This window comes from Uranotaenia lowii, chromosome 3 (assembly GCF_029784155.1).
Source record: "Uranotaenia lowii strain MFRU-FL chromosome 3, ASM2978415v1, whole genome shotgun sequence".
Lineage (NCBI taxonomy): Eukaryota > Metazoa > Arthropoda > Insecta > Diptera > Culicidae > Uranotaenia > Uranotaenia lowii.
In genome coordinates this window covers 21,137,720-21,164,726 of record NC_073693.1, presented here as the reverse complement: position 1 = coordinate 21,164,726, position 27,007 = coordinate 21,137,720, and the positions used below count along the sequence as shown (strand labels likewise).

Sequence of the window (27,007 nt, the reverse complement as noted above, 5' to 3'; positions counted from 1 at the left end):
GATACAGATTGCCTAGATGTTTAGATTAACAAATATTCCAATTCTATATCAAAAAACTTACATGGAAACGGGGCAATTTGAGCTGAATCACAGTATAATTGGCCCTAGAAACCGGAATGTTCAACGAGAACGCTCTACGTTAACCTCAAGCAACAAATCGTTAGATTTTGGAAAATCATTCAATTAGTATTGAAGGCGATTATATTAAAAGCTTTAACTTATTTGAAGATATCAGACACCTAATACAGACCCCGTTCGATTTTGGCAACATTCGATTTTGGCAACATCCGAACGAAAACCGTTCGTTTTTGGCAACATCCAAAAAATACGGTTTTTTTTATCTCTATTTTATTTTTTACTTTCATTTTAAATTAATCAAAATTAATGTAAAACGTAATATTAGCATGAAATTTTTCAATTCGGCCTAATTATAATAGTTTTAAACAGTAAAAATATGAATTTTTTCATGTTTTTCTGCTTAAAACTAATATACTTGAGTCAAATTAAAAAAATTCATGCCAATATAAGGTATTACATAAGTTTTGAGTTATTTGAAACAAAAATCAAATATAAAAAAGTGACAAAAAAACCGTTCGATTTTGGCAACATTCGATTTTGGTAACATAAAATTTACGGGCGTGTTGCCAAAAACGAACGGGGTCTGTATTATCCACTACAAATTCGCGAAAAGCTAAAGCACTTCGAACTTAGTAAACGTTTGCACGTTACGACGAGATCCAGAAATACAATAATAAAAACCGTTATTTTTCATCTGACGTTTGCCGCTTTTTTCCTACACGTCCAAACTGGAAACCCAATCTGTGGGCTATAATTCCACGTAACAGGGGTTTTCACCTAAAGTATAAACTAAGAGCAAATAGTGAATTGAATGCAAATAATTTCAAATTACTTATTGCCAGTACAAATCTTAAGAAGAAATGTTTTAACTCATGTAATTACCATTTAATTATAATTGACTCGCGAAATTGAAACCAATCATATTGTTTGTTAACAACTTTCGCAAGAAGACTTTCCTTTTCTACCGTGTTTTGCTCGAAAAGTTGGAAAAAAAGTCTTGCTCTTGGATGCTTTTACTGCCGTCCTGGGGAAAAACTTTTTAACGAGCATTTCTGCGTGTTTTACGTGAAAAACAACTCTCGGTCGGTGCGAATTTTCAGAATTTTGTCAAAATAAGACTGGCTGTCGAGGTAACGATGGTCGAGGAAACATTCCAGCATTTGTCAGAATTTTGTTGATAAAAATTGCCACGTGGACGTATAAAGAATAAAGATATCGACAAATTGAATCTGTGAAGGATTGAGTTTAAAATTTGGTTTTTCAACATTGAATCAAGAATTCTGTTTTTCTTGCCTTAATTTTTGATAAAAAAAAGTGACGAAAACAAAATATTACAAAAAAAAAATTACAAGAATGACAAAAATGACAAAATTGACAGAAAGAACAAAAAATTACAAAAAATTACAAAAATGACAAAAACGAAAAAATTAAAAAAAATTGAAAAAAATTAAGAAACTGAAGAAAATGAAGAAAATGAAAAAAAAATGATAAAATTAACAAAAATGACAAAAATGACAAAAATGACAAAAATGACAAAAATGACAAAAATGACAAAAATGACAAAAATGACAAAAATGACAAAAATGACAAAAATGACAAAAATGACAAAAATGACAAAAATGACAAAAATGACAAAAATGACAAAAATGACAAAAATGACAAAAATGACAAAAATGACAAAAATGACAAAAATGACAAAAATGACAAAAATGACAAAAATGACAAAAATGACAAAAATGACAAAAATGACAAAAATGACAAAATGGACAAAAATGACAAAAAGGACAAAAATGACAAAAATGACAAAAATGACAAAAATGACAAAAATGACAAAAATGACAAAAATGACAAAAATGAAAAAAATTACAAAAATTACAAAAATTACAAAAATTACAAAAATCACAAAAATTACAAAAATTACAAAAATTACAAAAATGACAAAAATAACAAAAATAACAAAAATGACAAAAATGACAAAAATGACCAAACTGACAAATATGACAAAAATGACAAAAATGACAAAAATGACAAAAATGACAAAAATGACAAAAATGACAAAAATGACAAAATGACAAAAATGACAAAAATGACAAAAATGACAAAAATGACAAAAATGACAAAAATGACAAAAATGACAAAAATGACAAAAATGACAAAAATGACAAAAATGACAAAAATGACAAAACGACAAAAATGACAAAAATGACAAAAATGAAAAAAATTACAAAAATTACAAAAATTACAAAAATCACAAAAATTACAAAAATTACAAAAATTACAAAAATGACAAAAATAACAAAAATAACAAAAATGACAAAAATTACAAAAATGACCAAACTGACAAATATGACAAAAATGACAAAAATGACAAAAATGACAAAAATGACAAAAATGACAAAAATGACAAAAATGACAAAAATGACAAAAATGACAAAAATGACAAAAATGACAAAAATGACAAAAATGACAAAAATGACAAAAATGACAAAAATGACAAAAATGACAAAAATGACAAAAATGACAAAAATGACAAAAATGACAAAAATGACAAAAATGACAAAAATGACAAAAATGACAAAAATGACAAAAATGACAAAAATGACAAAAATGACAAAAATGACAAAAATGACAAAAGTAACAAAAATGAAAAAAACGACAAAAAGAACATAAAAGAACATAAAAGAACATAAAAGACAAACATGGCAAAAATGACAAAAATGACAAAAATGACAAAAATGACAAAAATGACAAAAATGACAAAAATGACAAAAATGACAAAAATGACAAAAATGACAAAAATGACAAAAATGACAAAAATGACAAAAATGACAAAAATGACAAAAATGACAAAAATGACAAAAATGACAAAAATGACAAAAATGACAAAAATGACAAAAATGACAAAAATGACAAAAATGACAAAAATGACAAAAATGACAAAAATGACAAAAATGACAAAAATGACAAAAATGACAAAAATGACAAAAATGACAAAAATGACAAAAATGACAAAAATGACAAAAATGACAAAAATGACAAAAATGACAAAAATGACAAAAATGACAAAAATGACAAAAATGACAAAAATGACAAAAATGACAAAAATGACAAAAATGACAAAAATGACAAAAATGACAAAAATGACAAAAATGACAAAAATGACAAAAATGACAAAAATGACAAAATTGACAAAAATGACAAAAATGACAAAAATGACAAAAATTACAAAAAAGACAAAAATTTAAAAAATGACAAAAATGACAGAAATGACAAAAATGACAATAAAACTGTTAAAATTGTAAGAAATTGTAAAAAATGTGGATTTTGTAAAAAACATTCAAAATGGGAAATTGACAAACAAAATTTAATTTCCAAAAACATGTCTAAATTGTTAAAAATATAAAAATTGGCGAAAATGTCAAGAATCGTAAAAAGTTGAGAAAATTGCCAAAATTTCCAAACTCCCCCAATCTTGATAATTGTGAATGCAGCTCAAATTGAACAGTTTTATTTTTTTTTATTATAACGTCATGTAGACTTTCGTTTTTTCTTCATTTTATTTGATTTAATTTTTCTTATACCTAAATGATTTTTTTACAGTTGACTTTAATTTTTTGATATTTTTAAAAGGAAAACATGAACATAATTATCAATTTTCGTCAAGGCCAATGTGATATTTGCAACATAAATCCACACGTTTAGAACAATTACTAAGACTTTTATTAATACGTAATACTTTTTGCTTCATACAGCACATGAATTATGATTCCAAAAAAAAAAACAAAACCGAAACATTTCTATTCACAGCTAAACTTAAGTTTCGTGGACAGTAGTGTAGTAGATTATTGCCCCTAACTACAAAAGGAATGAGCGTTAAGTAAGTATATTTATGTATAATCAGAGGTAATTTTGCGAAATAATTTAAACACATTTTTTTTACAAATGTACAAGTACTAGCTACTAAACAATTTTGGAACCTATATTTTTAAGACTTGTTGCATTCTTCCCTAAAGCTTAACAAAGTGTTATTGGGCACAATTTTAAGTATAGATCTATAGACAAATTTCTAGAGAACGAAAAAAAAAAATCAAGCAGAATCCTAGCTATTTTCAACTAATTATTGCAGCAATTCTCATTCATGCATTCCAAGTAACAGTTTAAGCCTAACAACTATTCTTACAAATCTTACACAGATATATACAATTCGTGGTTGCAATCATCTTCAAAACTCTCTCCTACTTCTTCTTGACGTGCTGCAAGGTGGTCGTATCGATGATCCTGGACGTATAGGACAGGAGCATATAGCGCTGCTTGATGTGCTTGGCCCGGATGTGGGAAGAGAAAATTTCCTTGGTATAATTGCTCGGGAACCATCCAGTTACCCCATCTCGAATCCTTTCGCCTTCGTACCAACCTGTAGGAAAAGAAAAGTCCATGAAAATGGTAGAATATTCAAGAATGAAAGTAGAAAAACCCTACCATCGGCCATCTTCCGGTGCACGTTGACCACATCCTTGATGTCCAGGTCCAGCTCGTCCGGTTGCAGTGCGTGATAAGGATGGACGGCGATCACCTGCGGGCAGTCCCACTGTTCGTAGATCTTCTCGTCTGGGTTCTCGGAGGCCAGCGGTTCCGTCACCTTCAGCCACCGTTCCCGTTCCGTTTCCGACGGGCAGCTGACAATCTGTGAGGAAGAAGGGAGGAGGAGAATGTTCTATGAAGGTTGTAAAACCATTCGAGGAAACTTGGAGGCTCTAACGGTGAGCTAAAATTTTAATGAACGCGAAGACGTTTGATGTCATGAAGGTAAGTAAGGAAGGGTATGGGTTTCATCAAGCGCAATCTAAACTCTCCAATTGGAGAAGTGATAAAGAAGGTCATCTTTTGTATGGCTCGTCCAGGAAAAACAAAAACAGGCCGGAATTCATGTTTTTTTTTATTAAGGACCTTTTTGACATTCGGTCCCTCGCTATTTCCTTGTTACAAAGTAATACTAAATTTTGTTACATAATTGAATGAATTTAAATATTCTATCACTTTCATTCCCATTTCTCTGTCGTCTGCCAACGCCTTTCGAAGATTACCCGGCACTCCGTGGTTGATTCGTTCTTCTTCCAGTTGTGGGCACGTTGCGATAATATGTTTGACGGTCAAAACTTCGTTGCGTCTGGGGCAAAGCGGGCGGTCTACTCTTTCCAAAAGGAAAGCATGTGTGAGCAGTGTGTGTCCGATGCGAAAACGAGCTAGTATAACGTCATCTTTTCGATTTCCCAATATGGCTGCTTTAAAGGGTAGAACGGTGTTTTTAACTTCGCGCAATTTATTGTTCAGACTTGTGTGCCATTGCATCTGCCATCGGTTCGTGAACTGTGACTTGACAACTTTTCGTATTTCATTGTTGTCCACGTTCCACTACTTGGGCTACTTTGTTTTCACTGAAAGCTACGCGAATAATTTTTTCCAGAGTGCACAGATGATCTGCTGTGCTTCTGCCTTTTCGAAAAGCGTATTGTAGGTTGTAAAAAGTCTTTTTGTTTCCAAAAGACGGACAAGTCGATTATTAATCATCCTGACGAAAACATTTCCAATGCAGCTGTTAAGGTAAATTGGGCGATAGTTGAGAAGATCTGTGCGTTGTCCTTTACCTTTGAAGATAGGAACAACGAGCGATTTCGTCCATTCCTGAGGGTATACTGATTCATACCCTTCCATAAGCGATTGTATGTTTCTAGGAGCAGAGTTTTTCTATCAAGGGGGAGATGTGAGATCATCGCGTAATAGATATTGTCTGGTCCTGGTGTGGAACCTTTCAAACCTTCAAGGGCTTCGTCGAGCTCATACATGCTGAAGTTTTGGTTGTGGTAGCCCGAATCGGCGGAAATGGTTTACGCACTTTCATTAGATACTTTATCGAATGCGTCGCCTAGCATCTCGCTCATGGCCTGAGGGTCAGTTACTGTTTCGTCTCGGTAATGGATCGAGTTGATTTGGTTACTCCTTTTCTTACCTTGAACTCTCCGGTAGTTACTCCACATTTCCTTCAAAGGGGTCTGTGACGAAAGGTTACCCGCAAGTTCTTCCCAGCTTTTCCTTTTCGCTGTTGTAATAGCTTCTTTCGCAGCAGCATTGATATTTCGATAATTACTCTCCAATTGGTCGGGGTTTGACCTATTGACTTTCAGCTGTCTCAGTGCTTTTCTCCGTTTTCTCACGTGTTCCGCGATGGCCTTGTTCCACCATGGAACACACTCCTTTCCAACAGTTCCTTTCGACTTAGGGATTGAAAGCTCTGCTGCTTCCAGGATTTAGTAATATTTTCGACCTGGCGTTCCACTTTATTGTCTCAAAGGAAGTTGGGTGCACCTTGATACTGCTCCCAGTCGGCGTCCTCAATTTTCCACCTCGTTCGACTTTTTGGTTGTATGATACTTCCAGGAAAAACAATGCTGATCGGTAATTGATCGCTACTATGGGCATCCGGTGACACATTGAACTCTAGTAGACCAGCCCATCTGAACAAAGAGCTAAGTCCAGGCACGACATATTCTCGTGATGCTGATCGACATACGTAGGCTCTCCGTTGTTTAACACAATCAGATTGTTTTTCCTCTGCAAAATCAGCAATCGTTCTACCTTGAATGCTGTCGTGGTTCAAGCCCCACAATGGATGGTGGGCGTTGAAGTCTCCGATCATCAATAGAGGTTTCGGGATTTGGTTGATAAGAGCAGTAAGTTCGGTGTTGGCGATGTTTTCTCTAGGTGGCAGTGTAACATTTATGTTTTTGAATATGTATTCAGCAACAGATTCTGTTCATTCGTAAATAAAAAAAAAAAAGAACCTCCACTCGAATCCTCTCAGTGTGGTCCCACATATACTGCAATTCGAGGCACCCCTCGCTCGACACAAACGTCAGAATTGTAGAGAATATAGTAGCATATCAAAATAAATTAATTTGGCGAGTTTGAATATCGATGATGATTATTTGAACTTTGGTGATTTTAGAGCATAAAGTCTATGTATGTATGTATGTATGTATGGTTCCCCCATCGGTAGCAAGGTCCTGCCTATGGCTGTGTGGCTTGGCCTTCGAATTTCTTCTAGGGCTTCCACGGTCCGATGGTTCGTCGAAGGAAGGCATCCAACCCTCAGAAACCTACAATGGCCGGCTACCCGTGCCGCTTGCAATAATTCCTTAGGATTAACCCCAGATGCATTCCCTCTGAAAATATTCAATTGTAGAAGAATAATATATGGCGGTAAGGAAAATTATTTAAAATATTATAATAATACATATGTATAGTTATATAAAATTCCGGATAAAAATATATTCTTTATTATTAAAAAGGATACGAATCTGAAAGGTAAAATTATGATTATGTATGTATGTATGTTTATGTAAATCATAAACAAGTTATATAAATAAAAAATAATTAAATAAAATAAAAAAAAATTATTAGAGAGAGTCAATTATTATTCGTTAAATAACATTTAAATGAATAACATAAAATATAACGAATTCAGATATAAATTGAATCAGCAAAACAGTTTAGAGAAAAAAGTCATCTTTTGAATGACGATAACTTGAGAAAGTGAAAAGAAAAAAAAAATAAACCAAAAAAAATTTGATGAAAATGGACCAATTAAGTATTTAGAAATATTGAACAATGAAAAATAGGTATTATCAGATAATTTCTGAATAAGCAATCAATAATTAGAGATTTATAAATATGTATCATTTTGCAACGTTGATGAACGTTGTTTCTGTGTGTTAGGTGAAAATTAAGTTATAGAAAAATAATGTTTTAACAACTTTTGTTTTACTGTCTAATGAATTCTGAAAATTTGGATGCGTTAATAAGCTATGCTGTTCAGTGTAGAAACATGAAACCTCTACAAAACTTTTCTACAAAATAGTATTCAAGAAGGAATTCAAAGAATGATATAACTACAGTTACGTTTTTTTATCCGAAAATATTTAAACCTTAATATAAATAAATGTTATTGGGAACTCAGTTAACTTGAAACTTGAATATGAACATATCTTTTAAAATTTAAACTGCACAAATTGGAACATATTCTGTTTTAATTTTGGTTAATCTGTAAATGTGGCAACGCTGACAAAAAAATTACAGTCTTAGTCGTTTCACCACCAGAGTACACTACTTATTCGAGCTTTTTCTACTCGCCACCGTTTTATGAAAGGCAGAAGCATCGTTTTACGAGCAGAAAAGTAGATTAAAGTGATGTTTACTGCAAAAAATGATTGGAAAACATAACTTTTTTTAAAAGGGATTTTAACTTCACAGGAGGCTGATAAGGGGTTTTCTAACAAGAGTATGGAATATATCATTATATAAAAAAGGAACGCTCTCACCGGAATTTTACTCTCCCTTGGTTGACGTCACTCGCTAACAGCGATCGAGCATAATTTTTAAATACACTCTGTCTGGCTCTTCAATTCCTGACTTCCACACAAACACACTGATACTTCTCAATGCACTTGTATTTCTTGCAAATTCCGAAGCTACAACATTAATAAGCTTTTCGACGACAGAACCGAAACATATCTACCGGATTCGCTAGTCTCTCGAACACACGCACACATATTCACGGTCCCGCTGGCTTCGTTTATTTTTTTTTCACCAACTCTACGTTCGCTGATGCTTTGCGTCATCTAATTTTCCTCAATAATTTGCTCTCCATTCAGGAATTTCAAAACTATTTAACACAATATTTCACCGCTACACTGACTCTAAAACATGTTGTTTCGATTTTTCACAATATTCCTAAGCACTAGTCAAACCAATTTTTATTTTAAAACACGGACACGGATCTTAAAAACCAACGAACCGAACTGCGCGACTTCACGGGACGATATGTGATTTTAGAGCATAAAGTCTAATCAATGAAATAAGTTGTATGTTGTCTGTGAATTTATATTAAAAGTTATTCTCAGAGCGATCTAATCAAACGGTAGTCAATTAACTTCTGCTCACTAAAACATATTCGTATATTTCGTATGTGAGGGTGGTTAGAAAATAAAAACGATTCTCGCTTTCTCAGAGAGGAGGGAAACGGAAAAGAACAGTTTAAAAGTCAGTTGATTGAGAGATGCTGAATCGAACGGTGCGTGCGTGGAATTCGTCGTCGATTATTATTTTCGAACGCAAGGAATTCATCCGAAAAAAATGTCCGCCGGACTCGACAATGGCGTGGTCTATGCTCCCTGATGTGAAACTTGATTTGTTTTGTTCGAAGGCGGAGGTGAGCTTGATGCGCAGAATTGAATTATGTGTCAGTGTTTCGGAACGCGTTTGAATTTTTTTTTAGCGATTCGTGTTAACCCAACCAAAAGGTTTGAGCGCTATAATAGTGTTTTCAATCAGTGCAGTGGTAGAACTGGAAAATGGTGATTATAATAAGTTGAACGCAGGTGCGCGGTTCTGTGAGAAGGGAATCGAGGTTCCTAGCGACTATGTTGCAAGTTTTTGTTTCAAGTGACAAACTTGGCAAAATTTTGGATGGTTTTGGGTGACTTCAAGTAGTCTATTCTCGGCTCTGAGTGGCCGTTAGAGTCTTGCTCCGAGTGGCCATGTTCCGGCTCTGAGTGGCCTTGAAAGTCTTGCTCCGAGCGGCAGACTGACAAAAAATCCTGAGAGATTTTTGATGACCTCGAGTGGTCATTTCTGGCTTTGAGTGGCCATGTTTCGGCTCCGAGTGGCCACGAAAGTCTTGCTTCGAGTGGCAGACTGACAAAAAATTCTGAGAGATTTTTATGATTTTGAGTGGTCATTTCTGACTATTGCCGTTTTCGTTTTTCTCCACTGCCGCGGGGCAAAACTTTTTCTGAATAAACAAACAGAATCGTTACCCGGGACGATGCAAATATATCTGTACAAACACGTGAAAAGGATCTATCTTCATATATGGCGAATCGAGAAAAACGCGTTTGAAAAAAATACAACCTATTTTATATCGCTAATTAAAAATTACTTGAAATTTTTTATTTTTATGATAGCTTAACGATTTTTAGGAGCATCCTCTAAATGTTGGAATAGAGGAATATCAATTTTCATGAATTAACAACGCGCTATCGTAGATAGAACCTAGCTCACGTAATATTTTATCTCCCTTGTTTATACACCCTTTGCTATTTTCTCATTTCTAGCTTTAGTTTTAGGCTCGCGTTCATTTGCAACTATGTTTTTATGTTGAATAAAGAGTTAAATATTTACCAACACAAAAAGGATCTATATCCATGATGGCGTATTTAGAAAAACGCGTTTGAAAAAAATACAACCTATTTCAAATCGCTAATTAAAAATAACTTGAAATTTTTGATTTTTATGAAAGACAAACGATTTTTAGAAACATCCTCTATATGTTGGAATAGAGGAATATCAATTTTCATGAAAAAATAACGCGCTATCGTAGATAGAACCTACTTCACGTAACATTTTGTCTAACCTGTTTATACACCCTTTGCCATTTTCTTATTTTGAGCTTAAGTTACAAGCTCGCATTCATTTGTAACTATGTTTTTATGTTGAATAAAGAGTTAAATTGATTATTTTGAGTTTGTTGACGGAGTAGTAGCGAAAAATGGTTTCGGAGTAAAGGGTGTATATCCATGTAATAGCAGTTCTGGTTTAAGAATGTTTATAGATCCTTTACTCAAATTGAGTTTCAAATGTAACGGAATATTATTTTCTCAAAAGGGTTTTACCGTTAAGTAGTGCAAGTGTTGGCCTATCGCGAGGTACTGAAAATGGTTTTTGTTTACTTTTGGAGATAGATCCTTTTCACGTGTTGGTACAGATATGGTTGCTATACTCACCCTTATGTTAACCCCCAACACTGACAACTTTTACGGGGTGCAACCGCCTGCTTGAGGTTCAAATCTCGGGCAAAACTAGTGGACTTCTGAATTAATAAACAAACATAATAACAGCAGTTTGGGCAAAACTCGTGGGTAACTAGGTTGCCACTGCCAATAAACGAAAACACTATATGAGTGGCCATGTTCCGGCTCTGGGCGGCCGTGAACGTTCTGGCAGACTGACAAAAAAAAACCCTGAGAAATTTCGACGACATCGAGCTTTAATTTTTGGCTATGATGTGTGGTCGTATCCTGGCTCCGAGTAGCCTCCGACGCTGGGTTTGGATGTATCTCGGAATTCTAAAATTATTATACAGTACATTTGAAAGAAGTGAAACCTGAATGAAATAATTCGAATAAGACATTTATAATTCACATATGAAAGATTCACTGAATCTTATAAGGTAACAGAAACCTTAAAAGAAAAAAAAAAGTACTCTTAAATCTGTATAGTATCTGAATCTGTGTCTGTATTTGAAAATCGAATCTTTCTTGAGGCGAAATTCAATGTGTTTTATGAAACCTGTGTCTTAGTTTTTAGTGAAGATAAAAGTACGAAATTCAATTGGATTACTATTGTGTTTGAAGCACGATTGGAAGCTTGGATAGCTAATCTTTATCAATATTGAATTATTAGTGAGAGTCAGAAACTTGTGGTCAAAAATTTATCACTTTTTTTTCAAAGAAGTTGATTAATATATTCAAAACGACACTTGATTCAGTGTGTATAAAAACCGGGAAAAAGTGTGGCATTCTTTGGTGTTACTCGGATCCGGAGTGGCGAAACTTGTCCCATCGGAGAAACCAGAGACCGAAAGAGGACTGCAAGACCAACCAGTCCACTGTCTGCTGCGAATCCGGATTCCGGATGGATCAACTGTGCCATCAACGGCTGCTGGTGAGTGTCAAAACTCAGATAAATGACCACGCGCTAACTGTTCTCGGAACATTTGACAGATTATTCCGCCGCACTCGGACCGAAGGCCAGAAAATGGAACAACAGACCATCTTGCTTTAGGGCAAAAGCGCGACACAGCAAGCGTAAATCTTAAACTCAGTCGCAAGCAACATTCCGGGAGTTTGGTTTGGAACGGAACTTTCCTAGCAACCTTGGGAAAACCAACATCAACCAGCAATAGCCCCTATATAGGGTAAGGCGATCGCAAGTCCAATTGACGATTCCCAATTAACAAGGCGATGTCCCTAGGGCAGTGGTCGGCAACCTTTTGAGTCGGAAGAGCCAAAAACTTCATATTTTCAAAATTTTAGAGTTTGAAAGAGCCACATTCAAGTTTTATTATTTGAAAAAAAAAAATAAAAATAAATGAATGATTTATGAACATGAATTTTACGAAAAGAACTTTAAACCCATTTGAGTTTTTTTTCTCCTAGCTCTTGGAATCTTCAAAATCTAGGAGTATTAGTTTAAATTCAACTTGAATTTATGTAGTCGAAAATCTTAATCTTTAAAAATTATGCTCCTGACAACTGGTAGTATTTTCAAAATTGATGATATCAAGCGAATTTCAGGCATCTTTGAAAATTGAAAAATCTCATTTTTGTCACATTCGATTCTTCAGTATTGTGCGTCCAATGGAATGAAAAAATAAATTCAATAAATCAACTCTCAATCGAAAAAGAATAAAAAAAAGTCCGTTACTAAAACTTCGTTCAAATTGTGTGTGCTTTTGGTATAGATTGGCTGCACGCATCCCGCCTGAAATTTTACACTATATGTAGTATCTAAGTAGTCAGGAATTTCTATACTGTTTATCTTATGTCAACTAAAGATTATTATTAGATCAACCACGGATCTTGAATGTTCAAGATGCTACAAATTGGCGACGAGAATAAAAATCAAATTTTGAAAATTTCTAGAAGCAATCAGCATTGTTCAACCGACACCTTTGAAGAATAGTTATTATGAAGAATATAAAGATTTTGTTTTGCGGTCAAAGGACAGTGGTAACAAATATTCATTTCCATAATTTTCGTGCCTATTGAGTACGTAGTGGGTTAAGCATAACTGTAAAGCTACGGAACCCGGAAGTACCTCAGACACAGCCTGCCGATGTTCGAAATGTGGGAGTTACTATCGAGACCCGGTAAAACCCGGATGAATTTTGAAGTAACTACCCAAAGTATGGTGACAATTGTTACTATGCAGTCGACATATGGAAAGGCCTGGAGGTGCCGATTTTAGTGCGTAGTATGTATGCCAATACCTAGAGTAAAGCTACGAAAATACCTCAGACACAGCATATGGTTCTCGAGATGTGGGAACTGTTTCCGAGACCCGGTAAAACGGGAATTTTCGGAACAGTTGCCCAAAGTATGGAATGTTTCCATGCAGTCGAGAATAAATCCTAGCTGGAGGTGCCTCAGACACAGTGCAGGGTTCTCGAATTGTGGGAACAGTTGTCGAGTCCCGATAAAACGGGTAGTTCTCGGAACAGTTGCCCAAAGTATGGGAACATGCGAGAATAAATCCTTGGCTGGAGGCAAATCAGTACATAGTTCTCGAATTGTGGGAGCTTCTAGCTGCCCAAAGTGTGGTAAATTCTTTTACCATGCAGTCGAGTGTAAAGCCTGACTGAAGAAAAGATAATAAAAAAGAAATGAAAGAGATGTAGAATTGAATGGTATCTAAATTTGTTCATCTGGTGAAGGATTACAAAGTCAAGACTAGAATTTCTGTGAAGTGGTTCTAAAGGATACGTCGCGGAGGTGGTATTAGAGTGCCCGGTGTTAAACATTTGGATCGTGGTAGAAAACGTCTTCGTCAGAAATCATCTTAGTCGTAGCGTAAAGTTCCGGAAGGGAAGTTTGCTGTAACAAACACGAGTCCGGAATAATCGACTCTCGGTTGGCACTCGACGAAATTTAAGTTAGAACAGAGGACAGGCCTCGAATCGTTAAGACATGAATTGGTTTATACTGGAGGTGGTAAGCTATGGCCTTGGATTATGATTGCCTTACAAAAAGAAGCTGGAGACTCCAGCAAAAGTGAAATTGGCGTGAGATCAGGAAATATCTGAGTTAAATGCATCCGGTCCCATGAAAAAAACATGCTACAACTTTGTTGTGGAATCACACCAATTCTAGTGGAGATGGCCTCGACTCATAAAAATGATAGGTCAGTTGAAGTACACTGAAATAATTGATAATTTAAGAATGGAAAAAGGGAGGGAATGTAGTATCTAAGTAGTCAGGAATTTCTATACTGTTTATCTTATGTCAACTAAAGATTATTATTAGTTCAACCACGGATCTTGAAGGTTCAAGATGCTACACTATACACAATACATACAATTTAATTATAGAAGCTTCGGAGTGAAAAGGTCAATTTTGATATTGATAACAATACTTAACCTGTTATTGAGTTTTCATACAGATTTTCGAAATTGAAATTCTCATTCATTCTAATTGCTGATTTGAGTTTGAACAACTGTCAAACTTTAATTTGTAATTCTAAATTCTTATTTTTGGAATTTTATAATTGAATTTCATAAATCTCTTTACATTTTTAACCCGTTTTTCATTGAGTAGGCTTCCCAGAATTTTCCTGCACGTGTCCATACCAGGCAAATTTGGGCATTGGAATTCTACATTTTGAATTCAAAACCGGGTAATATCCGGGCAAATCCTTCTAATATCTACGTATTTTTTCTAAAGGCATAATCAACGCTGAAAAATAAACACGTGAAAGAAGAATTTTTACCAAAGCACATCAGCGACGTTCGAATCTTTTCTCACAATTTGATAAAAATGCACGTGAATTTATTTCGCTAAAACAAGATGAAAATTTGGTATTTCGTGCGAATTCTGAATAATCCTGAAAAAATGGCACTTTTTCTTCAATATCTGGGCAACCGTTCCGGACAAGGCATCTCCCAAATTTTTTTTCTTTGAAAATTTGGGCAAGCCCCGGGTAAACCGGGCAATCTGAAATGTTTTTGATGTATCAGTATTCATAAAAATCATCGTTTTCAATTAAAAGAAATGTGATTGGATTGAAGTAGTTTATCCAATATTTTTTATATTGTTACGTGTCAAAGTTAAAAATATTATTCGAAAAGGTTGAACAATTCTATAAAGATTTTGGGAATTTCAAATGATCAATTTTCATAGAGGGCAAAAAAGTGATAACGAGTGCTTAAAATATGAAATTTGATGAGGATTATGTTCTTTGACAACAAAACATTCTTTGCACTTGCGGTAAATGCGGTAAAATAAATCTTGAACTGAAAGCAATCTCTTCTGGACCTATGAAAATCCGTGTGCCAGCTCACAAGACTCAAATATCGCTCTAGTACAATTTTATGATTTTTTTTTTTCAAAAATATATTTAATATTAGTGCAGTGAACTAAAGAGCCGCAGCTTTACATCAAAAGAGCCGCATGCGGTTCACGAGCCGCAGGTTGCCGACCTATGTCCTAGGGCTTTTGTCTTCCATTTTCATCTTTCTCAGCAGTTGCTTTTGATGGTCTCCATACGAGGAACACGATGCCGCTTCGATCGGCATAAGCGGGTGTGGATCGACGTGTCGGGCGAGAGACTAGCTTCCAGGCGGAGAATTCCCGTTAAGATGGGTGTGCTCAAGTCGACCGAGCCTTCATACAGATTATCAGCGCATCACGCCCGAAAATATTGGGCTGAACCGGATACGAAAAGGGCTCTGGATGGCTTGCTAGAAGGATGTGTCAGCAACGAATGCGCCGCGTGCCGCTTATGTGTCGTTCCCAGACGTCCAGAGCAGTATTGTCGTAGGAGAGAGTGTGTATGGAGTTCGGGAAGAAGTGCGCTCATCCATCACAACCGTGCATCCCGACCACCCGGGGAGCCTACAGCGCTTTTCAAATTAGGGAAAAGCAAAATCTGGGAGTTGCACATCGCAGCATCGGATTGGTATCACAGCCTGCTAATGATCCTTCAAATGATCATCACCATATCGACGAGCGAATTTATGACAGCGAACAATAGTGCAACACTACGTGCCGCAAGCGTCTGCAGATGACCAAACTGTGAGTTTTTCAATTGATATCGTTTACTGAATACATGATAAAATCAAAGTTGAAGTTGTATTTTGTTGTGGCCCTATTTCATTATTAGTGCAAGGTTAGCCGCTTCCCTCTGCACTTCTTCCGAACATTGTTGTCGTAATTAGCAAATTCGTAACAGCAGGTAAATGTTGAGTACGTTTACGTTGAATGGTGTTCCGATTTTAATCGCTACAGCCTCAAGTGGACTTTCAATCTCGATTTCCCCGCTTTCGATGGTTTCCCTAATCGCCGTAACAGCCCCTCCTGCTGCTCGATTTCCATTCAGTCGAGGTCGATGGTAAACTGTAAATCCAGTTATACGGGGGCAATTTCGGGAATGGCACATAGACTCTTGCAGACAGATAACTTGCGGTTGATGTTCTTGAATCATGATATCCAGCTCGGCTTTTTTAGGTCTAAGTCCTTGCACATTCCATGAAATTATGCTTGGGGCGTTGTCGGGTATCCTTGAACTGGAAGAACGATGAGTTGACTGGCAGAGCACGGGTTGAGGTATGACGGCCCCGCTTCCGCTTCCTCGATCGTCTTCTCCTTGTAGCATATGATTTGAAGCATAAACTGTCATAAATTAAATACTCAACAGTTTTATGCTACAGCTTAAATCTCAAGTCACAATTCTCATACATTGTCCAAATATTCGTTGGAATCAACCAAGTCGTTGACATTAACAGTTTCCAAACAAATTTATTACTGAAGCTAGTCCTCATAATCGACTAGAGACGTTGACCCATGTCATCGTCACGTATAGACAAAATAACCGAAACGCTCTTTCATATTTCCGTCAAGTGCGTAGCGTAATATGATCGTTCTGTTTGTGACTTGGTGCATCGGTGCGTCAGCGTAACGAAATCATAACACAAGTGGTCGATTGTTAACTTTGCTTACGCATCGAACCGAATATATATTTTCGAGTACCTTATGTAACTCCAGGCTTCTCCTCAAAATAAATGTTAATGTAGAGTTAAGAATTGTGTGTAGAGTTAAGCTAGTATAAGAAAAAGGAAAAACTGAATAAACGAACTTAATGTAGTTAAGACTATACGCGAAGTGAGTTCTCTATCTGATGACAACCCTCCGTACGCATTAACCGGCGAACCATGCGAGATATAATACCCTACATTAAGGGGTGAGGTGGTTACTTTCTCTTCACCGGTCCCCAACCAGTTTTCCGTAGTGCTGCTAGGCTGTGTGGTTCCGTTTGTTCTGTAAGAATTTCCTGTTGAGTCGCGTTCGTTGGTGCCGTTAATTCCATTTCTTCCGTTGGGCTGTCCTGTTGGGTTCCTGTCATTGATACCATGAGTTCCGGTTTCGTTGTCAATAGTTCCTGAGTCGTGTCCGTTTTCAAGTGCAAGTTCATTCATCAATCGGCTAGTTTTTACAATGATTTCGGGCTGAAGTTGAGTCTCATTGGTACCTTAGGTTTCCATAGTTGAACATGGCGGAAGTGAGTTTTTTGATCTCAACCTTTGCTTTTTCAGCATTGGTGTTTCGTCGTTCGTGGTAGTTTTCGCTTTTACGGGGAGTGACGGTTGGTAAACTTCTGTTTCCATTTCTTGTTCTGATCCGGTTTCGGAAATGTCGAGATTGTCTTCAGCAACCTTCAATTTTGCTTGAAGCAGGTAAAACTCCTTCGCGATTTTCCTGAGGTTTTGGACTTCTAGTCGCAGTTTCTCGATATCTTCAGTTTCACGAGCACGATTTGTATTTTTCTTGAGAGCTGCATTTTCTTCTAACAACTTGGCGATCTCTTGATCTTTCCTGATCTGTTCCAGACGTTGTTGTGCTCCACACACACTGGCATAGGAATTTTCCGCGTACTTCTTGGCGTACTCTTTCCTAGCTTCACCGAACGATATTCTACTATCTCTTCCTCTTTTTGATAGACTGGGCATTTTCGAGATGTTGGGGAATGGCTCCCTTTGCAGTTTTTGCAATAAGGGTGCTCTTCACATTCACGTTCCTTTTCAATTTCGTGGGTTTTGGAACAGTTTTTGCATGTCTGGTCGTTCTGACATTTGTCTTTGGTGTGGCCGTAGGTGCAACATTGGTAGCATAGCAGTGGGGAAGGGTAAAATACACGGGTTCTACAGTTGATGATTCCGACTCGTATTTCTCTCGGAATAACTGTACCAGAGATCGTTAGTACGACTGTTGGTGTATTTACCCTGGCTTTATTTTCCATTCGTGTTATTCGACGTACTTTCATCACGCCTTGTGATGATAGTTCAGCTACGAGCTCGTCTTCGGTTCTCGATCGATCGCTTCTTTGCAACTAATCACGCACCGGCAAACGTTAAATATCGGGTGAGGAATTACTTGGATTTTAGTTCCGTCAATAAGCTTCGTCATGATCATTTTAGCTGCTAGTTTTGAACTGCGGGTTTTGATGACGTACTTTCGTCCGCTGTCTTCCGTGTATGCGGATTCAATTTTTCCCATGGACTGGTCGATTGATTTGCTCAGAATGAACGGGTTTTTCGGCAACGACTTCTTCTCATCTACTGGGCTCAGAGACAAAATGATAAGTTTTCCGAGTGTTCCGAATCTGTCCATACACTCTGGCAGCGTACGGTCATTCTAATCGGGAGGGTCACCTGTTGTTGTTACCCCCGTGGGGGTATTTGCTTCAGCCATGAGCTGCCCGGAGCGTAAACTCTTGTTAGACGGCCTCAGAACGATTTTTCTAACTCTCACCGATAAATCCACAAGACAATCAATGCGTTCTCACCGTGGTGAGGAACGACTACCCTTTTACCTTTATACACTTCGGTTCTCCCAAGGGTTAAAGGTACAAGTGACCGGCAATGCGTATCCGCTTGAGCGGGTAACGTCTGAGCTTTTTCCTAGTTGACTACTTTGGCCAAGCGTTGAAGGTACGAGCAAAGTAGGGACGTTTTACCCTTTTTTCCCCCAGAGACTTGTTCAACACGTCCAAAAGGTACAAACAAGCTATGTACCTCAACGATCGATTGAAAAGCGATCGAGTTTGATGGAGCCGCACGGTGTCTTAACTACTACACACGTGGGTAAGCTTACAAAAATTGACAGCAGATGTCTCACTGTTGGCAAGGAGATACTGCTGTTGGTGGAGCTTTTTCGCTTGCAACTAGGAGGCTAAAGCTTAAGCCCTGCGAGCTTTACTTGCAAGCAATGTTGCACGCAGCTGCAACTTAGTTGGCTTGTTGACAGCTAACCAAAACAATACAGCAGTCTTCACTAGTTGCGGCGAATGATAAAGTCTATTTTATTTATCTTACAACGCGCTTCGGCAAAAACCTTAACTTCCTTCTAACGTAACGCCGATTGAAACGGTGACGGTTTTCGCACGAAATTGAGTAATCAAAATTCGACCGAACGAACTGGATTGTTTTCGATACCATAGGTACAAAACGATGGGAATTCATGTTGGCAAGGCAAAAAAAAAGGTATCCACCGATCAAATCAACAGAATACGACGTTCAAATCGTGCGCAAGAAAGTTTGATCGCTAGCACGTTAGTGGTACTATTCTTGCTTCGCTCACCCTTCTAGAGAAGTTATATTATAAAATTCACTTCCAGACCGAAACTCACCATTTCCACCGTCTTTCCCTCGTGGTTCTCCAGCAGGGTCAAGATGATCAGATGTTTTCCAAGCGCTTGCATTTCTTTGGTGGGCAGTTGCGGCACCACATCGCCCGAAGTCACTGTCAGCAACGCCCGCTGGCAATAATCGGTCACCAGGTATGTTTCATCACTACATCAAGTAGAAAAAATTATTGTTAATATTTTTTAGAACTTTTGAAATATAAAAAAGTTACCCCTTCTTCTTAGTCAAAACCAGCAAATCGGTAAACAGAAACGCGTAAATGTTGCTCTTGCTAAATTTCTTGCCAAACGTCAGCTTGGCGTCGTCTCCTCGCCACAGGATGTGCAGCAGTTCGCCACGTTTTTCCAACTTTCGCATCACGCTTCCAGGGAATCCGATCCCGCAGGGAGCTATCGCCAACGGTGTGATACTGGTGGGGAACTCAATCTGCCGGGAGATCATTTCCATTTCGAACATCTGCTCGCTTCGGTGGGCCGCATCGTTGCACTGTTTCAGGATTCGGTTGATCAGGACGAAAGTTTTCTCCCAACTTTCGAACTCGTCGTCGTCACATTTCAGTCGTTGAAGGACGGCATCCAGGAGTAGCCGCATCCGGGTTATCCGTTGCATCGGAAGCATCAGGAAGGAGGACAAGCTTAACCCACAGCAGATCGGATCTGACTCCAGCTCGATCAGGGTCTTGGCAAATTCGGCCTTGTTTGCTTTGAGGTACTTCAGCTTCCGGTCAATTTTGGCCTGATTTTCGCAGTAATTGACATAGACGTGAAAGTGCTTCTCGGCATGTTTGAAGATACTTTGGCTCAGTCCTAAAAGCATGATGTTGTCCTGCCAGCAGTTTTCCAAATCACATAAGAGACGATCCGAGCATTCCTGCACCGGAATGATGTTTGCAAAAAGGGTCTTTCGTTCGGACGAAGTCAGCACCTTAACGTCCCGGAAGGCCGGATGGTTGATGAAGTGAGACCGCAGAAGGTTCAGTGACTTCAGATAGGAAGCTTCCGATGTTAAAATCTCGAACTTGGCTTCTTGCAGACGTTTTTCGTTTGCCGTTAGGGTTACTAAAATTATATAAAAAAAAGAACAGTTAAACTCTGAAAAACTTTTACTTACTCATCGGAAAACTTACACAAAATTTCCGAATTGATCACCTCCGGCACTTCGCACCACAACGTCCGCAGCTTCCCAACATTGGGTTCGATCAGCTCGAAAGCTGTCGGTCTCAGCTTCCTCCCAAGGCATCCGTCGTCATCGAGGATTGCGAATCCGTCTCCGTCAGGTTTTCCTCGGCCATCGGAAATTTTCTCGTACCCATCGTCATCGAACAGGGCCGGGTCGGAGCCCTCGATTTCGGCGTCGATGTCCCGCGTTAGCGATTCCAGCTTGGCCGCGTTGTAGATCTGGTACAATGGCTCATTGACGAACATGCTGTGTGAGTGGTCATCCCCGGGGCCACCCTCGCCACCCGTTGAGACGCCGGAACTTTCGCTGGAGCTGTGAATTGAGATAGAAAAGGTCGATATTAGATCTTATCGACTCTCAACATTGAGTAGTAATTTAAATTCGATTTTTGACTTAAATTTGGCTGGCGAATGGTGGATAATTTAATTTAATTTTCCAGTAAGGTTGCACACTTTATCCTTCTATGAAAAAGCTGAGTAAGCTACTAAGAGCTGGTTTTGTACTTTTGGTTACTTGGGAAAGGCCCTCTCAACTTACCTTGCAACCGAAGCGCCACTCGTCTGGTAAAGGCCCACCTCGGCATACCAGGAAGTATTTCCGCCGCGTTCCTTGTGGTTCTTGAGCTCGTTCTCGAAGCATGCCTGCTGATGTAGCGTTTCCGATTTGAACACTCCACATTCGGCATACCAAGACGTAGCTCCTAGCTTCCGATTCTTCAGAAACTTCTTATCACCGGATCCGGCAGGAGTGCTGCCATTAGCTGGGGGTGGTGGTGGAGGTGGGTTCGTGGGACGACTGGCAGGACAGGTTATGCCTCCAGCCGACTTTCTTCGATCGGCGTCCGGAGTTGTTTTCGGTTGCGGCGATGGGCAGTCTTTCTGGTCCGGTCCCACGGAGGCCACGTTCAGATTCGAAGACGAGCTGTTCGGTTCGTTGCCGTTGAAGATGCCCGAATCGACGTCCAGCGAGTCGGTCACGTAGAAGGTGCTCCGCGATCCGTTGAACGAGCTGCCCAGGTTGAGACTAGATTCCGATTGGAGGCTTTTGCGCAGTTTGGATCGGAGCGATTTCCCAGTTTTGGACTTCTTACGAAAGGTCGAGACGTTGCTCGAGTCGCTGTTGCTAATACTGGCAAGAAGGGATTTGTCGGCTTGCTCCGAGGCAGGACTAGATGCGAGGGCCGAGCTGTTTGGCGACGGGGATGGGGAAGTTGGCGTCGTTACGGCGATTGGCGAGTGGAATTCGGTGTTTTCGTATTCGTCGGAAGTGGGCGGTTTGCTTCCGAGTTGTAGGGGAAGTTTGAAGGATTTGCTCTTAGTTTTGGGCACCTTTGGCAGTGGCGTGTTTTCGTAGTTGATGGTTTGATGGTCCGCTTCCGGCGTTCCGATGGTTCCGCTGAGTTGGGTTAGGCCTTCGCCCGTAAAGATCTTTGGCGATTTGGAAGACGAGGTTCGTTTCTTGGAAAACTTGTGTAGACCTTTGGCAATCTCGGACTTGGAAAGCGTTCCGAGGCTTTTGATCTTTTGCATGATTGCGTAGACCTGACCACTGGAGGGCGGTGGATCTGGGAGTTTGGCATTGCTGATGTCCACGCCGCTATCGTTTTTACGGTGATGATCTTCGTCGCTTTCGTTATCGCTGTCGAAGGAATCGAAGTCGTCGTCGTTGACCAGGAAGTTCCCGTCGTCGGTCGCCATCCGGTGGTTGTGATCAGGGTGGCCGTCCGAAATCGAAGGAGAGGTGAGACCATTGCTAGGTAGGGCCGGCAGTATCCGTCTGTTGAGATTGGTTGGTGTTGATCCGGTGGAAAGGGAGCTCAGTCGGGACTGGCCGTGCGCTTCGAGGGACTCGTACACGTGATCCGAATCATCTGTAATAAAACGAAGAGAAAAAAAAACATATTTTCAGTATGGTTTCAAGCGATTGCTCGTAGAATATTCGTAAACGATAACTCATTTCATAAAAATAGTCTTGATTTGCTTGTATCACACATAGGAATGATTCCGGAGTGAAATTAGTTCCGAATGTCAGCCTTAAGAAATTATTTTGACGTAAAATGCAAGGTTACTGAATCTCATTTCCTTTCAAAATTTATGGATGTATTTTATGTTAACTGGAATCTAGCTAAAAAACTTGAAAGTTTGTCAGGACCAACAGAACGGTTAAAGCTCATAAACCTTTCTCATTAAAAATGTCTTCTTTTTACATCCTGCCAATCTAAGACCTGGCACCCTACTGCCTGACGCCCTCGGAAGATCTACCGCCTCAGATGATCCACGGCCTTAGATAATCTACCACCTCAAACGATCCTCGGTCTCAAACGATCTATGGCCTCAGAAGATCTGTGGTCTCAGGTGAACTATGGCCTTAGACGATCTGTGGCCAAGAACGATTAACGGTTACGGATGATCAAAGGCCAAATGATCCACGACCTAGAGCAATCTACGGTCTCAAGTGACCTAAGACCTCAGAAGATCTAAAGCCTCAGATGATCTACGAACGTAAACGATCAACGGCCTCAGATGATCTACGGCCTCAGGTAATCCATTATCTTAGATGGTCTATGTCTCAGTCGATCTACGGTCTCAGACTATCTAGGATTTCAGACGATCTACGGTCCCCGATGATCTACGGCCTCATACGATTTTGAGTTTCAGATAATCTACGACCTCAGATGATCCACAGGCTCAGATAACCTATGTTCTTAGACGATCTTCGGCTTCAGATGGTCTACAGCAACAGATTATTCACGGCCTCAGATGTTCTTCGGCCTCAAATGTTCTACGGCCACAGAAGGTCCTCAGCCTCTGATGATCTACGGGCTCTGAAGTTCTTTTATTTCAGATGATCTATGACCTCAGACAGACCACGCCCTCAGATGATCTACGGCCTCAGACGAACCCTGGTCTCAGACGACCCAAAGCCTCAGATAGTCTACTGTTTTAGATAATATGCGGTTTCAGACGAACTGCGTTCTTAGACGTTCTACGGTCTCAGATGATCTATTGTTATAGACGATCTACGGTCTCAGACAAATCACGGCCTCAGATGATCTACGGCCTCATACGACTCACGGTCTCAGATGATCTACGGCCTCAGATGATCTACTGTCTCAAACAGTCTGTGGTTTCAGATGATCTACGGTCTCAGACGATATACGATCTTAGATGAATAAAGGATTCAGACGATCTACGGTCTCAGAAGATTTACGGTCTCAGACGACCTATGGCCTCAAACAGGGGGGGCGTGGTCTCAGATAATCTACGGCCTCAGTCGACCCACCGATTAGGTCCTCAGACGATCTACGGTCTCAGATGATCTAAGGCCTCAGGTGATCTTTCATCTCGAATGGTCTAGGTTCTCAGTCGATCTATGGTCTCAGACGATCTACGATTTCTGATGATCTACGGTCTAAAATGATCTACGACCTCAAACGATTCTTCTTTCAGATGATCTACGAACTCAGATGATCCTCAGCCTCTGACAATCTATTGTTTCAGACGATCTACGGCCTCAGACAAACCACACCATCTGATGATCTACGGCCTCTGACGACCCACGGTCTCATACGATTTACGGCCTCAGACGACCTATGGCCTCAGTTGATCTACTGTCTCAAACAATCTGTGGTTTCAGATGTTCAACGGTCTCAGATGATTTACGATCTTAGATGAACAATGGATTCAGACGATCCACGATCTCAGACGATTTACGTCCTCAGACTACCTTTCGCCTCAGACAAACCACGCCCTCAGATGATCTACGACCTCAGATAATCTACTTTCTTAGACAATCTATGGCCTCAGATGATCTACTTTCTTAGACGATTAGGTCCTCAGGCAATCTACGATTTTAGAGATCTAAGGTTTCAGATGATCTACGATCTCAGGCGACCTACGGTCTCGGATGATCTATGACCTCAGTTGTGCTACGATTGTAGATGATCTACGGCCTTAAACGATTTGCGGTTTCAGGTTATCTAAGGCCTCAGATTATTCACAGCCTCAGGTACCCTACGGTCTCGGACGATCTACAGCTTCAGATGATCTACGGTTTCAGATGATCTATTGCATAAGATGGTCCTCAGTCTCAGATGATCTACGGTCTCAAGCTATTTACTTTCTCAGTCGATCTATGGGCTCGGACAATCAACGGCTTCAAACCACTTACGGTCTCATTTGAATCATATTATTTAACAGCAAATTGAAACGTAAATGGCAGTCGATAAAACCTGAACAGTGAAATCCGTGGCGAAAAATCACAACAGATAAGTTCAAAGATGCATCTGTCTTCAAAACACCATTGAAGGTACTCCTTTCGTTACCCTCTAGAAAATTTGTTGTGATTGTGTGTAGACGGCGTTAAAACAAATTTCAGATTTGCTATGATCAGATCTATTTCCTGAACAATTGAATCGAAACATGATTTCATAGTGTTCCCAATAAAACCATGAATGATTTCAAAACTATCCCTTCAAATTGCATCTGTTGATAATAATGATCACTCTGAGTCCAGGTTGTAGTCAAATTAAAACTGTACTGATAAGATTCGTTATCATCGTCGAGAAATCTCACAAAGAGAGCTACCTTCTAGGTTACATTGTATGGTTGAGGCAGTTTAAAGCAAGAAGTTTGAAGGCAAATTGCAACCGCAATCGAACATGATCGCTTCGGGAAGTAACATGTGGCTGCTGCCGTCGATCGTGTAAGTATTTCGTAAATTGGAGAAGGTTAAAATTGAAAATTTAAAATGGGTTTTTTTCTTCTTCCTTTAAAGAATTTTCTGGTGTCTCTCGGTGGTGGCCTGTACCGATTCACCGTTAAAGTGTCGCCATGCGGCCTCCAAAAACTGTATCCTGCAAAACGTGAACTACGTCCAGTATCAGCGGCTGCCACAGCTTCCGAATCTGGCAGACAAACACACGCTGCAGATAAGATCAGGTAATATCGTACGATTTTCCAAGGAATTTTCCGACAGCCTTGGCGTCGGTGTTACCAAGATTCTGCTCGGTCGACTGGAGATCAAGTCGCTGTACGTGAAACCGACCTGGCGCTATCTGAGTGCCGAGAGCAATAAAATCGAGGAACTTATTGTGGATGATTTGGATGAAAAATTGGCTCAAGCCGATGAACCGCAAGAAGATGTGGAAAGCGTCACTGAAGCAATAGAAGAAGAACCTCGGGAGAATTCTGCCGAATCTGGGGTCTATGAAATTCAATATCTCAGTCTGAAGGACAACCAGCTTCGGAGCATTCGAGAGGTGTCAGCTTTCCGAAAGTTGAAGGAGCTTCTTCTGGACCGAAATCAAATTGACTATCTGGAGATGGACACGTTCCGTGGAATGAATTTGTTGAAGAGACTTTCTCTTGCAGAAAACAAACTCACCCACATTGTCACCAGCGGAGGTATTGTGTTGCCGACGATGGAGTTTCTGTCATTGCGATCGAACCAGTTGCCGTATTTGTCCGTCAAGAACTGGACGATGCTTCAGCTAACAGATCTAGAGCTTAGTCATAACCAGCTGGTGACGCTGGACGTCGAAAACTTCGACCAGTTTGTGAGTCTGGAGAATTTGGCCATGGCCAGCAACCGATGGTACTGCTTCTGGTTGAACAAAGCTCTGAACAAACTAGCGTTGAAGTACATTACCCTCAGCGATCACGACGAAGAATGCTCTGCGATGCCCATCGAGGGCATTTGCTGCAGCATGACTGGGGTGGCCGAAGATCAGTCAACGTTCGGCAATCTATTCGATCGAATCAACAACCTCAACAATGCGCAGGCGCTGATGCAGAAACAGACCGAGCTCAAGGTGAAACAATTCGAAGACGGTTGGAAACAGACATTCAACAGGCTGCAGGATACGGTGAAAGCTCGTCTCAAGAAACTGGAACCGGCTAGCCGAGATACGGAAAAAATTATGCAAAGTGACGTGAACCGGATGTTGGACGATTTGGATGACCTGAATCATTCGTTAGACACGTTAAAGTCGCTCGGCAAGGAGCATGCCGAATTTGAGCGAAAATTCACCAAAATGCACTACATGGTGATCGAGGCCAAAAACAATCTATTCTCAGCGATGCGAAACGCTAGCAAGCTGAAGCAGGAGATGGAGAACTTTGAACAAGAAATTTGATCTTAATTTCATTTGAAAAAAAAGGTGAAAATTTAATATCCAAAGTTTACTCAATAAACAGTTAGTGAAAATTCAAAATTTTT

The 27,007-nt window shown here is 39.4% G+C and overlaps 2 protein-coding genes across 3 annotated transcripts in view; one reads left to right on the top strand and one right to left on the bottom strand.

Moving 5' to 3' along the window:
- Positions 1-3,775: 3,775 nt before the first annotated feature.
- The window catches only part of LOC129757763 (uncharacterized), a 286,926-nt gene continuing 263,694 nt past the window's right edge, over positions 3,776-27,007 (bottom strand). For both annotated transcript variants that reach the window (XM_055755060.1, XM_055755059.1), the window contains exons 4-9: positions 21,326-22,658; positions 20,736-21,100; positions 19,821-20,667; positions 19,594-19,756; positions 4,558-4,762; positions 3,776-4,492 (exon numbers count right to left, since the gene is read on the bottom strand). In XM_055755060.1, the coding sequence (XP_055611035.1) occupies positions 4,314-4,492; positions 4,558-4,762; positions 19,594-19,756; positions 19,821-20,667; positions 20,736-21,100; positions 21,326-22,658 (3,092 nt within the window). In that variant the 3' untranslated portion in view covers positions 3,776-4,313. The remainder of the gene's footprint in view (positions 4,493-4,557; positions 4,763-19,593; positions 19,757-19,820; positions 20,668-20,735; positions 21,101-21,325; positions 22,659-27,007) is intronic.
- On the top strand, positions 25,375-27,002 carry LOC129757765 (uncharacterized). The gene is made up of 2 exons (XM_055755062.1): positions 25,375-25,492; positions 25,565-27,002. Exons 1-2 carry the CDS (start codon positions 25,449-25,451, stop codon positions 26,922-26,924), a joined length of 1,404 nt encoding a protein of 467 aa, XP_055611037.1. The 5' UTR covers positions 25,375-25,448; the 3' UTR covers positions 26,925-27,002.

Coding starts and splice junctions, on each gene's coding strand:
- LOC129757765 (XM_055755062.1), top strand. CDS start 25,449: ATGATCGCTTCGGGAAGTAACATGTGGCTGCTGCCGTCGATCGT. Junction 25,493..25,564: donor TGGCTGCTGCCGTCGATCGT/GTAAGTATTTCG, acceptor CTTCCTTTAAAG/AATTTTCTGGTGTCTCTCGG.